This window comes from Hibiscus syriacus, unplaced genomic scaffold (assembly GCF_006381635.1).
Source record: "Hibiscus syriacus cultivar Baekdansim isolate YM2019G1 unplaced genomic scaffold, ASM638163v2 tig00111151_pilon, whole genome shotgun sequence".
NCBI classification, from domain to species: domain Eukaryota; kingdom Viridiplantae; phylum Streptophyta; class Magnoliopsida; order Malvales; family Malvaceae; genus Hibiscus; species Hibiscus syriacus.
Window position 1 is genome coordinate 1492443 of NW_024062999.1, and position 17631 is coordinate 1510073.

At 36.3% G+C, this 17631-nt stretch overlaps 1 protein-coding gene across 1 annotated transcript; it reads right to left on the reverse strand.

Annotated features, from left to right (window-relative positions):
• Positions 1 to 42: 42 nt before the first annotated feature.
• Positions 43 to 854, reverse strand: LOC120154784 (pentatricopeptide repeat-containing protein At3g18970-like). The gene is made up of 2 exons (XM_039166435.1): positions 834 to 854; positions 43 to 660 (listed from the first exon to the last, which is right to left on the reverse strand). Exon 2 carries the CDS (start codon positions 654 to 656, stop codon positions 69 to 71), a length of 588 nt encoding a protein of 195 aa, XP_039022366.1. The 5' UTR covers positions 657 to 660; positions 834 to 854; the 3' UTR covers positions 43 to 68.
• Between the last annotated feature and the right edge of the window lie 16777 nt (positions 855 to 17631).

Below are 17631 nucleotides of genomic sequence, written 5' to 3' on the forward strand. Positions count from 1 at the left end.
TCTACTGGGAGGCCTTTTCTGCATCTTCAAAAACTTGTATGCCATAATCAATTAGTTGATCAAGTTGATTAGCCGATGGTCTGTATGAAACTACCACCGGGTTTGGTTTCTACCCTCTTTGATTTCATTTTCTTTCGTACCATCTCCACTTGTCGCCACCTTCCGGCAGAAGCATAAACATTTGATAAAGCAATATAATCTTCACCGGTAACAGGCACATGTAGAGAATTCTTTGGTGGCTCGAGTTGGAGCAGAATCTTCCCTACCTTCTCAGCCATTGCAAGATCTCCATGAACATTACACGCGCTTAATGAACTCCGCCACAATATGGCATCAGGTCTGATTGGCATCTCTATGATGAAATCGTTGGCTTCGTTTATATATCCGGCCCTGCCGAGTAGATCAGCAATGCAGCCATAATGTTGTATATGAGGCTCGATACCGATCGTGTTCCTCGTATTGTGAAACAACTTAAGTCCCTCTTCAACAAGCCCTGCATGACAGCAAGCAGAAAGCAAGCTAGTGAAAGTCACCGGATTAGGTTTAATACCGAAATCCCCCATTGCATCCAACAGCTCCAATGCTTCTTTTCCTCTCCCATGAAGAGCTAAGCCAGCTCCCATGGCAGTCCAAGTCAGAACATTTTTCACACTCATTAGCCTAAAAGTACATAAAGCACTATCAATGTGCCCACATTTTGCATACATGTCAACAAGACCAGTTCCAATAAAAACATCACCCTCAGGCCTACAAATTGTCTTCTCTATAAAACCATTAACACAATCCCCGCTGTAAAGCTCTCCCGATTGAGAACAAGCTGAAAGAACACAAACCATGGTAGTATCAGTAGGATTCTGCCCCGCTGTAAAGTATGGACTTGAACATTGGCAGTGACTGCATGTGCCCATAGAAGTAAGTTGTTGGCATAGAGTTTACGACCAAAATAAAATACTACTAACAAATACTATCTTCATCCACAAATATAAAACACTTGTAACCAAATCTAGGCTTGTACCATGGAGGTTGCTTCTACAACTCTCTCTCCCTCAAGATTCCCATCATCTACGCTTCTTTTTCTTCTTCCTGGTCCAATTTTGTCACCAGCAGTAACACTGTTTCTTTGCTGAACAAAACCAAATCTCAAAACAAATTGGTTTTTTGTCATTGTTCAACCTAGGAGGAAGACAAGAGCTGAACCTGCTAAAAAGGGTCTTACTTGCAACGCTTTGTTTGGCCTTGGTGTGCCTGAACTTGCTGTTATTGCTGGAGTGGCTGCCCTTGTGTTTGGACCAAAGAAGTTGCCTGAAATAGGGAAGAGCCTTGATAAAACTGTCGAGAGTTTCCTACATGTTTTTTCATTTCCTTATCTGGGTTTAGCTTGGGATGACAGATACAAAATGGAAAGGATCAAGATTTAGAAGGATAAAAAAGGTTTCTTTGGGATGTAAAAATGGTGGCTTTGGCATTGTCCATGAGGAATCTTAGGATATAAATGAAAATTTTAGGACTTTTTCTTACTCTGGTGTGCTGTTTAATTGGGTGACCAACTCAATCATGAGCAATTAGACGACTTTTAATTGCTTTTTTTTTTTTTGATTCAAATTTGAACAGATAATTTAGCTAAGAGAGCATAGAAAATAACTCTAGTTTTCCTTCATGAATTGTGTTCTGATTGTCCAATGCATTGAGTGTTACTATTGATGCACTTGAATAAATTGCTATGGTAGCACTTCAAGATTTTTTCTGTTTGACACTTTGAATTCAGAACTGGAAGAAGATTACACAGAGGCTTAATTATAAAATAAGTTCCCAAATTATAGCGCATTTCACGAATAAATACCTAAACTACTTTTTTTAACGATCTCAGTGTCTGATGTTATAAATATTACCGAGTAATACATGGCTAAAGACATTATTTAACTTGTACTGTTGTTACACAGGTTCCTTGACAATCACTGAAAGGGGGTTTTCTTACATGTTGATGTTGTCAACATGTTTCCAAGCAATACAGTTTCTAATTCTACGTGGTGTTGATAAGTTCTAAACTTGGTCTCTAAATTTTGCAGGCGGCAAAGGAGTTCGAATCTAAGCTGAAAAAGGATGCCGAGTCTCGAATGGAGCGATCGTATGTATTAATACTGTTTAAACTCGGGTCATCCAGAGAGAATATGTTAATTTATGTCAACTAGTGCTACTCTTTAATAGTAAATCTTATTTAGTTACGAGATTTAACGTCTTATCCCATTAATATCAAATATTATCAAATATTATGAGAGATAATAGAGCCCACTCCACTTCCTTTTTCACCTTTTGGAAGGATGGTTAGAGCCCACTCAAATTGACTTTCTTGTCTCCCCAAGTAAATAATTTCAATGGTGGGCCAAGAATCCTAAGCAAAGGCTCTTTTATTTTCTTAATATGGTTGGTACTCTCATGTTAAGCAAAGCTTTATTAGATTTTGAATTATGAGTTTGAAGAAGAAAACGGGGATATTGGATTGAAGGGTGATTAGCCAATAAAATATTGAGAATTATTTGGCTAATTAATCACACTCACCTTGACCCTAATGGCCCGCTAAGTGGATCTTCTAGAGGGATTTTTATTGAAATTGAGTATCGTTTCATATTATTAGAGGGGTTTAAAATTGTTGATTTATCGATACATATAAAAATAACACAAATATAAATGAGTTGAGCCGAGTTCGAGTATTGCTGAGCTTGACTTGACTCGAATACTCTTAAATGGAGCTCGATTCGACTCAAAAACTTGGGAGCCTAAAATTTTCAAGGTCGACTCGAATTTGAAATCATGAACTAAAGCTCGTAAAAGCCCGAAATGAAAAAAAAAAATTAAACTTGACTTGATTGAGGTATCAAACTCGAATATGAACCTTAAATACATGAAATCCTTATATTACATTTTTCAAAAAACTCAACACATAAATGTTAATATTCTTAATAATTTATTTTTTAAAAGATAAAATCTAAATATATTATATTTTCGAGTAGCTCACTAGCTTTTAAAGTCGAGCATCAAGTAGCTCGTTTCGGTTCGTTAAGAACTTGAGGCAAGCTTGAGCTTAAGTCGAGTCCATTCAAATAGAGTATTTATCGAGCTTTGACCAAGTCGATCTCGAGTAGCTCGGGATCTATCTCGTCTCATTTACATCCCTATATGCACGAACCAAGTTATCTCAACGGTTAAAGGAATGATTTTTATTTCTAAATATCTCAGGTTCAAGCACCAGAGATTACATGATATTTGAGTTTATGGTTTTGAGTTTTTAAAATAGATACTACCGCTTATAAGCATCCTGGATTAATAAACATATTAGAGTATATCAGCTTGCATTAACTCGTATAATTAGTTAGTTTGTTACTAGTTAGTTCAAGTCAGTTTATTAGTTAGCAGTTGTAATTCGGTTAGTTAGTTAAAATTATAGTTGTATATAAACCAGCTTTGTAATCCTTCTTTAATGCAAGAAAGCATTATTCATTTACAGCTTTCTTGAATGTTATATGGTATCAGAAGTTTCTTTCTTTCTTCTCACGTTTCATCGTGGTTGAATCATTGAACGCCAGTTTCGACAATAAGACAAATCCCTATTACTTGCATAAGTCTGACAATCTTGGCATGATATTGGTGAGCCAGTTGCTCTCTAATGATAATTTTCACAGCTGGAAAGGGTCGATGATGCTTGCCTTATCTGCCAAAAACAAGCTTGGATTCGTTGATGGCTCCATTCAAGCTCCTGACCCTTCTATGGTAAACCAGTTTAATGCTTGGACAAGAGCCAACAATTTGGTCAATTCTTGACTTCTCAATTCAGTCTCCAAAGACATTGCTACAAGCTTACTATATCATACAATTGTTGCTGAAATGTGGAAAGATTTGGTTGATAATTTCCAGCAGTCGAATGGACCACGTTTGTTTCACTTAAAGAAATGATTATGCGAACTCGTGCAAGATAAATTGTCAGTAAACAATTATTATACTTAGTTGAAAATTGTTTGGGATGAACTGTTTTCAATTCGACAGCTATGCAGTTGTCTCCAATGTAATTGTGGAGGAGTGCAACGCATGCTTGCTGAACAGCAGCAAGAACAAGTAATTCAATTCTTAATGGGGTTAAATGAGTCTTATGATCATATAAGGGGACATATACTGTTAATGGATCCTCTTCCTCCCATTTCAAAAGTCTTCTATTTAATTGTTCAAGAAGAGAATCAAAGAAATGTACAATCTCTTCACCCTATTTCTGAGCCTACCTTTGCTGTCAAGACTCATTCTGGCACTAATGCTCGCACGAACAGACCCTTGTGCAGTCATTACAACCTCCTTGGTCATACAAAAGACAGGTGTTACAAGTTGATTAGTTATCCACCTGATTACAATTCCAAGAATTGGTCCTCTTCGAACCCTTTTCGTGGTAAAAGCTCTCAAGTTATTCATACCAACTCTGTTGTTTCTCAGCAAAGTTTTCCTGTTGTCGGTGAAACCTTCACTCCTGAGAAGTGTCAACAATTGATCACCATGCTCACTTCCCAGTTACAATCCGTATCATCTTTGGATATCCCTACCACTTCGATCAATACTGCCATGCAAGGTAAGATCATATCACACATAACTGCTTCTGGTGTTGGAATATCTTACTACTGGATTTTAGACTCGGGAGCTTCAAGACATATATGTCATTCAAGAAATAATTTTGAATTATTATTTCCTATAACGAGTTGTTCAATCACCTTACCTAATGGATCCATCATCCCAGTAAGCTTTGCAGACACAGTTCGATTTTCATCTGACTTTGTCTTACATGATGTGCTATTTGTTCCAAACTTTCAATTCAATTTGCTCTCAATCAGTGCATTATTGAAATTCTCTAATCTTAGTGTGTTGTTTTTCAAAACGAACTGTTTAATTCAGAACCTTCATCAAGTGATTGGGAAGGGTGAGCTGGTTCAAGGACTTTACTTGCTGCAGATGTCCTCATTCAGATCTAATATTTCATGTAATAGTGTTTCTAGCATTTTTTCTAGTGACTGGCATAACAGATTGGGTCATCCCAGTCTCCATGTCATGCATCTTCTTAAAGATGTTTTGCTTTTAAAGAATGTAAAAAATGAAAGACTCTTGTCAAGTTTGTCCATTGGCCAAGCAATAAAGATTTCCATTTCCAGTTTCTTGTTCTCATACTACACGGTTGTTTGAGTTAGTTCACCGTGATATATAGGGACCCTACAAGCACAAAACGTATTCTGGACAGGCTTTATTTCTAACCTTGGTTTTTGATTTCTCGAGATCTACCTGGGTCTACTTGCTGTAACATAAATCTGATGTCAACACCATTATACCTGCTTTTATATCAATGATTAAAAAACAATTTGAAATTGATATAAGATCTTTCAGGTCTGATAATGCACCTGAGTTAAAATTCACTAATTTGTTTACTAACTTGGGCATAATGCATCAGTTTTCATGTGTGGAAACACCCCAACAAAACTCTGTTGTTGAAAGGAATCACCAACATTTATTGGTTGTTGCTTGTGCTTTGTATTTTCAGTCAAATGTGCCAATCAATTTTTGGGGTGATTGCTTACTTATTGCAACATATCTAATTAACAGACTTTCATCGCCTGCACTGAGCAATAAATCTCCTTATGAAATCTTACATGGTCATCTACCAGATTATAGTAGGCTACTAGCCTTTGGTTGCCTTTGCTTTGTTTCTACATTAAACTCTCAACAGGATAAATTTTCAGCTCTAGCTTTGCCTGCGGTATTTCTTGGATATCCTCCAGGTGTAAAGGGATATCGCGTTTATGTGTTGCAAAGCCAAAAGATCATTATTTCTAGAAACGTGGTATTTCATGAAGGATCATTTCCTTTTCGAAATGCAAACTTGTTTGACCATTATGTTGACATTTTTCAAGACTTTTACTTGCCAAAGATCGTAAATGACATGATCGATGCTTCACATGTGCATGGATTTCAACAGGTTCCTCTTGATCCTGCTGACTCAACTAATTCGAATGGTAATGCTTCCCTTGGTTCTACTGATTCGAACAATAATGCTTCTCCTGAGCATGTTGAATCACACGTGGATGCTTCTCCTGAGCATGTTGAATCACACGCAGATGTTCCCTTAGAACCTATTGCCTCAACTAACGATGCATCAATGCCATTTTGACGTTCTTCTCGCACCATTCATAAGCCTTCTTACCTTCAGCAATATTATTGCAATAGTGCTCCCTTAAAATGCTTATATCCTATCAAAAGTTTTGTTTCTTCTTCAAAACTTTCCACTGAGTATGGAGCATTCGTTGTAAATATCTCATCCATTGTTGAACCATCTTATTATCATCAAGCTGTCAAGTCTCCAACTTGGAGAAATGCTATGAGTGATGAACTTCGAGCTATGAAAGAGCTTGGAACATGGACCATTGTTCCATTACCTGATAGAAAGAGTGTTGTTGGCTGCAAGTGGGTCTATCGGGTGAAGTATAATGCTGATGGCGCGGTTGACCGGTGTAAAGCCAGGCTGGTTGCTAAGGGCTTCACACAAGTTGAGGGCATTGATTACATGGACACGTTCTCACCTGTTTCCAATATGACCTCTCTTCGAGTCCTGCTTTCTCTTGCAGCAACATGTAACTGGCATTTGTTGCAATTAGATGTAAACAATGCCTTTCTAAATGGTACATTAGATAAAGAAGTTTACATGAAATTACCTCTTGGATACAAGTCTGAGCTCAACGGTTCTAATATAGTCTGTAGGCTTCACAAATCCATTTACGATTTGAAGCAAGCATCCAGACAATGGTTCACTGCATTCTCTAACGTTGTCATTCAATTTGGCTTTCAACAATCTCCATTCGAACACTCTTTGTTCACTAGGGGATATGGCAATGAATTCGTTTCTCTTCTCGTATATGTAGATGACATCGTATTGGCCGGGGAAGACCTACAAGCTCTTCATAAAATACAAAGGCACTTCAAACTAAAGAAGTTGGGGCCCCTGCGTTAGTTTTTAGGCTTTGAAATTGCCAGGAATAACTTTGAAATTATTTTATCCCAGAGGAAATACGTGTTGCAGTTGCTAGAAGATACAGGCTGTTTGGGTATCAAACCAACCGAATCACCCATGCCTTTATCCTCGAAGCTGAGTACAAATGAATGAGCATTGCTTTCTGATCCTCAGAAGTATCGACGACTGATAGGCCGTTTGATGTACTTGACCAATACTAGGCCAGATATTGTTCATATTATGCATTTGTTGAGCCAGTTTGTTTCCTCTCCTCGTCTGCCTCACAGGACTGCCTTAAAGCACTTTCTGGCATACATTAAAAGTTCTCCTGGTCTCAGCTTATTATTCTCAGTCCAGGCCAATAATCACTTAAGCATATTTGTTGACTCGGACTATAGTTCTTGCCATGATACAAGACGTTCCACGAATGTTTTTTGTACCTTTTTTGGTAATAGCTTGGTATCATGGAAATCGAAGAAACAAGTTGTTGTTAGACGTTCTTCATGCGAGGGTGAATATCGAGCTATGGCTATGGCTACATCTGAATTAGTTTGGCTCGTTTCTTTGCTCTCTTAATTTCATGAGGATGTTGATTATCCAAGATTATATTGCGATAATCAGGCTGCAATTAACCTTGCAACTATTCAAGTGTTTCATGAAAGGACAAAACACATCGAAGTTTATTGTCATTTTGTACGAGATAAGGTGAAAGCTGATTTTCTGAAGTTGTTTCATGTCCGTTCCTCAGACCAGTTGGCCGACATCTTCACCAAAACCCTTCGGCCTCCCATACATCGTGCCTTCATTGCCAAGCTGGTCTCCTTAACATACATGCGCATCCAGCTTGAGGGGGTATTAGAGTATATCAGCTTGTATTAGCTCGTAGTGTCTGCTTATAATTAGTTTGTTTGTTAATAGTTGGTTCAAGTCAGTTTATTAGTTAGTTGATTAGTTAGCAGTTGTAATTCGGTTAGTTAGTTAACATTATAGCTGTATATAAACCAGTTTTGTAATCCTTCTTTAATACAAGAAAGCATTATTCATTTACAGCTTCCTTGAACGTTATAAAAAATGATATAAATATGAATTGAGTATTCGTAATCCGCAAATATAAATATTTAAAATTTATAAATTTTATTATAAAAAATGAATACTCGACACCTCAAATATAAGAACATACATATTCTCAGTAATAAATAATTAGCTCGAACTAATTTATCTAAGTGATTAAAAGATTATTGTTGTTCCTAAAGGTCACGAGTTCGAGCACCAGAGATTACAACAGGATGATTGAATGATCAATATCAAATGATTGATAGTATTTAGAATATATACTACTTTATAATCATCTTAACTTAATAAAAAAAAACAATTAAACACCCTTAGTATTCATCCAATTTGTTAAGGTTAATTAAGATATTATTTATAATAACAATATTGTATTAAGTACGATGATAAATAATCAATTTGATGGGTTTAAGTGAAGTTGTCGGTTACCTAAAATTACATGGGAAGACGGAAAAAAAAAAGGAAACATATTTCCAATGCTCGTTTGACAACATCACTTTAAAATAGTAAATTCACCAACTAATTACCGAATACTAAAATATTCTTTTTTTAATTATAAAATAAATATTTATACATAATGAACGATTTTTATATTATTTGTAAAGTTTTACGTCTTATGCACTAAAAATATACAATATATTCTTATAAGGGGAGGAGAAGAAGAGAAGAAGAATGAGGTATTTTGCACGAAATTGAATTTGAAATTTCATATTAATTAAGATTAAAATATTTTGATCGGTATACTATAAGTTTAATTAAAATATATAATTATCAACATAATATCTCATTTTATATTACTCTACATAAATTTTTAACATAATATATGATTTCTAAGAATAAGGAGATATTGTTTGCACGTATAGGCATCATATATATTAATATTTTTATATAATATATATGTTTCGATAAATATTATTGATGTGAATAAATTTTGGTGGTTCATCCATTCTAATTTGGATAGAGTCGCGGTTGATGAGGTAATGGTCGTTGGCCGGTGCTTCTCTGTGAGAAATATAAAAGCATAAAAGGGAAGATAAGAGTGAAGAAGGAGAAGAAAGTGGAGAAGATCCTTCTCTAAGTTAAAGTCGAGGGATATTTATAGTGACCCTAGCTGATATTGATAGGCATAGGATAATTATGACTACTCATAGGTTAATAGACTAAATAGATCTAGTTTGGATTTCGTTTTAGTATATCACATGAATTTGTCAGAGGTATTGTCTATGCACTGTAACTGGTCCAGAGGTTATAATACTCATGTGCATAGAGGATATGGATTCATTGGAACATCTGGTAAACAAAAGAGTTTATCCAGAGGTCTCAACTGGTGAAAAACTAATAATTTTCAGAAGCAAATGTGTCTATCTAGATGTCTTGACCATTAAAGAGTTGGCAATTTTTTAGAGGTGACCTCTAGAGGTATAAAAAGTTATCCCTCCTTATTATTTCGTCGAGGGAATGTAAAATGGCTTGATTTGGGGCGTGCGTTCGAAAATGTCCATCACATTTATAAGGCCTTTCTAAAAAAAAATAAATGAATTTCTGCTTTGAGGAGTCAAGTTGTAGGTCTAAAGGCATCTGTTGAAGATCTCTAACTTAAATTTCTTTTTCTAGTTGGTAATTTTAGTACAGTTGTAATACCCCAAAGTCCGAATGAGTAGTTTCGGGTTTACTCGAGAGGTAAGTGGACCCAATGAAATTCATATTTTAAGTCGTTAAGTTAGGTTTAATTGGGTTGAGTTCGGAGCTCAATTAGCCAAAAAAAGAGATTTTTAATTTGTAGAAAAATGAGGAAATACCAAAAACATTATTTTTCCCATTTTCTAAAAATGAGCCAATTTATTTCATTCATATCCCTTTTCCCTTCCATTTCCTCGTATTTCCTTCTTCTTCTTCCTCTCCAAGGGTTAAAGCAAAAGGTAAGAGATTTAAGCCCTTTTCATGCTTCATATTCATTCTTAATCCCCACAGCGACGTTGTTTTAATGAATCAAGCCTTGGTTTTTATAGTTAAAGAGAAGAGTGGGAGTTTTCTTCAAAACTAAGGAAAAGAGTTTGGCTAAGTAAGATGATTCATTTCGGGTTTCTAAAACAAAGGTAGTGTATTTCTAATCCATTGGAGTATTAAGTTTTCATAAATTTAAGAATTTGACTAAAATTTGAGTATTTAAGCATTTTAGGGTTTATATTTGATCTTAGGATCAAATCATGTTTTAGAGGATTGGAAGACTTTTTAGGCTACTTTAAAACCCTAGTTAACTCCCTAAAGCTTTATCACCTGATTAATAACCAAATCATGGCCTTTAGGATGATTTTGGGTGATTTCTTAGCCTAAAATAACAATTTTAGGGTTTGAGTATCAATATTAGGATGAACAATATCAATACTGGATGAATTAGGGAAAGAATTAGGGAAAAAATTAGGGATTTAAGCTATAATACCCTGAGTCTCGGGGTCACTAGTTCGAGTCAACCTGAAACCCATAAGTCGAACCCAATATATTTCCTAGACCAATTTATAAGAGTATTGGGCCTAAGTTTGGCCCAAGAGTTAAGGAAAATTATGACTTTAGAATGGGTTTTAAATAAGAGGGACCAAAAGAGTATATTACACATTTCTTAAAATAAAGGATAAAAACCACTTATTTAAAGGGATTTCACGTGAAACCCTTACCCAAAAATATCTCTTCTATTTTTCATTTTCTTTTCTCTCTTCAGTAGCAAGCAAAGGTAGAAGCTTTTTCGATTCCAAACCTAGTTTGAATCAACCAAGGTAAAAGCCTCGACTCCAGCCATCAAGCTTCAATTCAAGCCTTAAATCTTAAGTTTTTGTTAAGGTTTCCAAAATTGGGTTTTTATGAAAGTTAAGGGAATAAAAGGATACAAGCTAGTTTTAGTAAAATTAGGTTGTTAAAGTGTTCTTAACTACATTTCCAAGCTTTAAACAAGTTAGTAAACCCTTTTCTTACCTTTGATTAGCTAAGGAAATAGGGGATAGCAAAAGGCAAGAGGTAAAGAGAAAGTGCCTCCTAGTTGAGTTTAGAGAGGCTTTAGTAGTAAGAGAAATCAGGTAACACACTCACAGCTTCCTTATACTAGTTGTAGATCATTATAAATGAGTTTTATCTAGAAAGTTAAGATTTAAGCACGTTAAGTAGAATTCCATGGAAGATTTAATGTTTGATATTATTAGCATGTTTCTAAGCCTTATTTATGACCCATATAATCACATAAGAATTAATAACTAATTGGGAAACCTTAATGTAGGAATTTTATAGAGTAAAAGGGCAAATTTTGGTCACAAATAGGGCATTTTAAAGGTTTGGTATCGATACTGCATGGAGCAGTATCGATACTACACTTGAGAGAAGTTTAAAATCATGAGTTTTGAGGAGTAGTATCGATACATCTTGAAGGAGTATCGATACCCCTTGAAGGAGTATCGATACTGAGGGTCTGGTATCGAGACCAAGGGGCTCGGTATCCAGACCAAGGGGCTCTAGAATGCTATTTTGGTATCAACACTCTAAGGAATATTGATACCCAAGGTCCTAGTATTGATACTACCACATGAGTATCGGTACTCCCTTTTCTTTCAAGGTAATTCAGAGTTGTTGCATCGATACCTTGGGTTGGGTATCGATACTGAAGAAAGAGTATCGATACTATAAGGCTAATATCGATACTAAGATAATATTTTGGGCTTTAAAGTAAGGGGAATTATAGAAGCAAGTGAGATTTCCTAAAATCTTATAATTACTTTCAAATAAGACTACAAGTAAGAATGATAAGAATGATTAATCAAACGTACAAACGAGATAAAGTAAGATCAAATAAGACTAGCCTTGTTTGAATGCTCGAGAAACGACCATGACACCCAAGTTCCTTTAGAAAAGCTAGCAGTGTTGAAAGTATAACTTCAATCCGGATATATCCTTAGGGAGTATGTGAGACACTTTAAGTTGACTAGCTTGGGCGCAAGGTCCGACATCAAGGAATGGGCCAGTTGAGGGAGTTGACCAATACAAAGATTTTGGGTAACCAGCCTCAGTAGACTAAAGGGGTGTGAGAGCTCCAAGATGTAGAACCCTTCGCCGCACCGTGATGTCTACCATAGAGTAGAGAGTGAGTATACAAGTATACTCACTAGAGCATAGCAATATACTTAATAGCTTGAGTCTTTTAGTGATGTACATTTAGTATGGTTTAGTTGTTAGTGTGGCACTGAGCCAGTTAGCTTAGTGTTTGGAATTTGTTTCCTTATGCAGATTAGGTAGAGCATTCGAGGAAGATTTAGAGTGATCGAGGTCCAGACCAGAGCAGATCAGAGTACTTTTTTAAAGGGCATGTATATTTGTAAACATTGTTGTCCATTTGAGTTATATATTCAATTTAAAGTTGGTATGTATTATTTTGATTTGTAAATATTTTATTTTAGAGCTCCCAAATGTAATATTTTTATTATATTTTATTTTATAGTTGTTTTATTAAAATGGTTACTTTAAAGTCAGAGAAAGTAGGAAAAAATTAGTCAGCCACTACGGTGGTTCCATGTAGCATTCTAAATTGGTCGACTGTGAGTCGTCTTAGTTTAGGGTGTTACATTTAGTGGTATCAGAGCAATGTTTATGCATTCCTAGGATCTATGGGTCAGTGTCAGTAAAGAGTTTATGAGTATACACGCCCTATAAAATTATGTCGTACTTCTGTATATGAAATAGTTGTAGTAATTCCTCGATTTCATCTTAATCTCAGATTTTAGAGATGAATAGAAGCCCATGCCCAAGTAGAGAGGGTGGAGACGAGAGTAGAGCATTTTTAGCCGGTGATTCTAGAGATGATTCATTACATACTCCGAGAATGGAGAGCCTAGAGATTCAAGAGTTGATATGGTTGCATTCTTTAATAATTTAACCTCTACTCTAGAACGTATAGTAAGTGTTATTTCTCAGATTCCTATTTCCTCATATGTTCAATATATCCAGCCAATTCCTCCACTCGTAGCACCTCAGGAAACCCTAGTAGAGAGGCTCTAGAGGTACTAGACTATCGAGTTATTTGGGTCAGTAGATAATGATTCAGTCTTAACTAACCAGTGGTTAAGAGAAACCTTTAGGACTCTTCGTCAGTTGTATGTCACCCCCGAGGGTATGTTAGAGTATGTCATCTCCCTGTTGAAAGATGACGCGATAGATGGGTAGGAGACAATAAAGATATCATTAGAGCCTGAGCGACCCACCTGGGATCGGTTCTTAGAGAAGTTTCGCCAGAAATATGTTAGAGAGGCCCATATGGACACGATGAGAGATCAATTCATACAATTGACTCAAGGGAACTGATTAGTATTCGAGTATGAGGTAGAGTTCCTCTGACTGAGTAGATATGCATCAGATCTAGTTTTATCTGAATATCATCTCTGCAGAACGTTTAGAGAGGGTCTTCGACTAGACATACTCATTCACCTAGCTGCCAATCCACCGTGAGTTTTTACCAAGCTAATTTGTTAGGATAAAGTAATAGAGAGAGCTGTGGAAAAGAAAGCAACGGAATAAGGTACTATATCTGGTTATGGTAGAGAAGTTGCTGAGTCAGCAAAAACCTCTAAGCCATCCAAGAGGTCTAGAGATTCCTAGGAGCCTTGGAGAGCCTCAGCAGGTTAATCTAGTATACCAGTGTAGAGTTCGAACGGGGGTGGGAGTAAGACTAGTAGTGTAGGTAACCTTTGTCTACCGTATCAGTGACTAATTTTAGGGGATCGTCGAGCGTACATTCTCAGACCAGTTGTTCTCTTTGTGGTGGGAGACACTCGGGAGTTTGTAGGTTTGGGACCCGGGGCTGTTACCATTGTGGATACTTGGATCATTTTCTCTGAAATTTCCCAAAACCTCAGAATATAGCTATAGCTTCAACCCAGCAGTAAACTCTGACAGTTCAGAGGGGCGAAGGATTTCAGAGAGAAGGGAGTTCTTCTGGTCAGACAGGTAGGGGTACAGTTTATTTTGAAGCTGGTGTGGAGCCTAGAGTTGTGGCTCATCAGTTTGTAATCAGAGATCAGGAGGAGGAGGATGGAGTTGATGTAATCTTAGGTACCCTTACCCTATTTCCTATTTATGTACCGCCCTAGTTAACCCAGTATCCAACCCTTAGAAGTAGATGTCCTAATGGTTGAGATTAGTAGTAGTTGCCTTGTCGAAATTTTAGGGAAGAAATTTCCTATCAGGAGGGAGAGTTTTAATACCCTGAATCTCGGGGCAGTAGTTAGGGTCAACCTGAAACTTGTAAGTCGAGTCCAATAGATTTTCTAGAACAATTTATTATAACATTGGGCCTAATTTTGGCCCAAGAGTTAAGGAAAATGATGACTTTAGAATGGGTTTTAAAGGATATAGACTAAAAGTTTAGATTACTCATTTCTTAAAATTAAATATAGAAACCCCTTATTTAAAGATATTTCATATGAAACCCTTACCCAAAATTATCTCTTCCATTTTTCCTCTTATCTTCTCTATTCAGTAGCAATCAAAGATATAATCTTTTTGGATTCAAAGCCTAGCTTGAATCAACTAAGGTAAGACCCTTAATCTCCAACCCTCAACCTTCAATTCAAGTCTTAAATCTTAAGTTTCAGTTAAGGTTTCCAAAAATAGGTTTTTATGAAAGTTAAGGGAATCAAAGGATTCAAGTTAGTTTTAGTAAAATTAGGTTGTTAGAGTTTTTGTAAATCCATTTCCAATATTTAAACAAATTAGTAAACCATTTTCTTACATTTTATTAGTTAAGGAAGTGACGGATAGCTCAAAGGCAAGAGGTAAAAAAAAGTGCCTCGTAGTTGAGTTTAGAGAGGGTTTAGCAGCAAGAGAAATTAGATAACACACTCACAACTTCCTTATACTAGTTGTAGATCATTATAAATGAGTTTTAGCTAAAAAGTTAAGATTTAAGCATGTTGACTAGAATTCCATGGTAGATTTAATGTTTGATGTTACTAGCATGTTTCTAAGCCATATTTTTTACCCCTATAATCACATAAGACTTAATAACTAATTGGGAAACCTTAATGTATGGATTTTAGAGAGTAAAGAGGAAAATTTTGGGCCCAAATAGGGTTTTTTAAAGGGATGGTATTGATACTACATGGAGCAGTATCGATATTATTCTTGAGAGAAGTTTAAAATCAAGAGTTTTGAGGAGTAGTATTGATACCCTTTTAAGGAGTATCAATACTGAAGGTCTGGTATCGAGACCAAGGGGCTCGATATCGAGACCAAAAATCTAGAATACTATTTTGGTATCGGTACTCTAAGGAGTATCAATACCCAAGGGCCAGTATCGATACTCCCACATGCGTATCGATACTCATTTTTTATTCAAGGCAATTCAGAGTTATGGTATCGATGCCTTGGGTTGGGTATCGATACTGAAGAAAGAGTATTGATACTATAAGGCTAGTATCGATACTAAGTTAATGTTTTGGGCTTTTAAGGAAATTTATATAAGCAAGTAAGTTTTCCTTAAAACAATAATTAATTCCAAATAAGACTACAAGTGAGAACGGTAAGAATAATTAATCAAAAGTAGAAATGAGATAAAGTAGACTAGCCATGTTTGAATGCTCGGGAAACGACCACAACACTTGAGTTCCTTTAGAAAAGCTAGCAGTGTCGAAAGTATAGTTTCAGTCCAGATATATCCTTAGGGAGTACGTGAGGCACTTTAAGTTGACTAGCTTGGAAGCAAATTTTGACACTTAAGAAGTGGGCTAGTTGAGAGGGTTGGCCGATACAGAGATTCTGGGTAACCAACCTTGATAAACTAGAGGGGCATGTAAGCTCCGAGATAAAAAACCCTCAACCACACCATGATGTCTACCATAGAGTAGTGACTGAGTATACAAGTATACTCACTAGAGCAGAGTAGTAGACTTGATACCTGAGCTTTTCAGTGATGTACAATTAGTATGATTTAGCTATTAGTGTGGCACTGAGCTAGTTAGCTCAGCGTTTGGAATTTGTTTCCTTACGTAGAATATGTGGATCATTCAAGGAAGATTTAGAGCGTCCGAGGTCCAGACTAAATAGGATCATAAAACGTCTCAACACTTTTAAAGGGCATGTATATTTGTAAACATTATAGTCCAGTTGAGTCATAGATTCAGTTTAAAGTTGGTTTGTATTATTTTGATTTGTAAATATTTTATTTTGTAGCTCCCCATTGTAGCATTTTTATTTTATTTTATTTTGTATTTGTTTTATTAAAATGGTTGCTTTAAAGTCAGAGAAAGTAAGAAAGAAATGGTCAGCCACTTTGGTGGTTCCGTGTAGCATTCTAAATCGGTCGACTGTGTGTCGTAGTGGTTTAGGGTGTTACATAAGTCGGGAGTATCAATATTGTCATGGAGGGGCCAGTATCGATACTTAGGGTGGCAATATTGATACTGAGGCCCCTTTTTCACAATAAAATGTATTTTTATATCGATACTCATAAATGTATCTACACTTAACCCAAGGGTATCAATACTACAAGTATAATATCGATATTACTCCCTTTAGACAGTTGGATTTGACCCAGTTAAGGACTGTAAGAGCTAAGAAAGATCCAAAATAGTAAGAATGAGTCTGTGAAGAACCTGAATACCCAAACATACCTAGAACACTCGTAGGAGTAGGTTATAACAAAGGTAACATTATAAGCAATATACGCCTAAGTATCTTTAGACGATAAAGTATACGAATTATTAAGGATGATGATTATTGTGGATGATATACTGAAAAGTGGTACAAGGAATAAATGAGATTCAGAAATAGTGAAAAGCGTGGAATTCTAGAATGTCAGTGAACCTAGGAGGTGTAAGCTGTATTTTCAATTTGAGGGGTTTTGAAATGATAATAAATTCAATGAACAACAACCTCAGAATTATTCGTAAACCCCGAGAACGCGTAGAGACTTCGCTAGAGGCAGAGAATGAGTAAATTACCCTTTAGTAACGAGAGACTAAAGAGGAGCAACGCAGTAAGTAACAGTAGTACTGAACCAATAAGCCTTCGCATAATATTCTAGATAGAGAACGAGCAAGATAGTATGTAGTGAGAGGATATCCTTACTTTAGTGAGTCCAATTATGTTAGGGTATCCATGTTACCTTAGTTGCCTTAATGGGCATTGTCAATGCACGAGGCACTTTAGGAGCTAATGAGGGCACGAGGCTCGAACACTCATGAAGAGTCAGTTAACGATGTCAGTATCATGTAGCCATGGGCCTTAGGTATGAATGTATAGTCATATGAATCTTGTTCTTGCGGTGATAATCGTCTAGTGGTATTGGATATATGAAAACAGTTGAAGCATGTGTGTGCGAGGCACTTTTATGGCTGACTATGACCAAGGCCTTAAAACTCACGAGGGGTGGGTTGACAGGTGTGATGTCCTTACCTGGATACACCACAATAAGTGCGCGAGGCACTTCGACGGTTAATTTGGCCATGAGGCCTAACACTGGCGATGGGTGGGTTAACCAGAGGGGATATTCTCAGTCGCTAATG

Bases quoted from the DNA above. Each gene is read 5' to 3' on its own strand.
- LOC120154784 (XM_039166435.1), bottom strand. From the start codon at position 656: ATGAGTGTGAAAAATGTTCTGACTTGGACTGCCATGGGAGCTGGCTTA.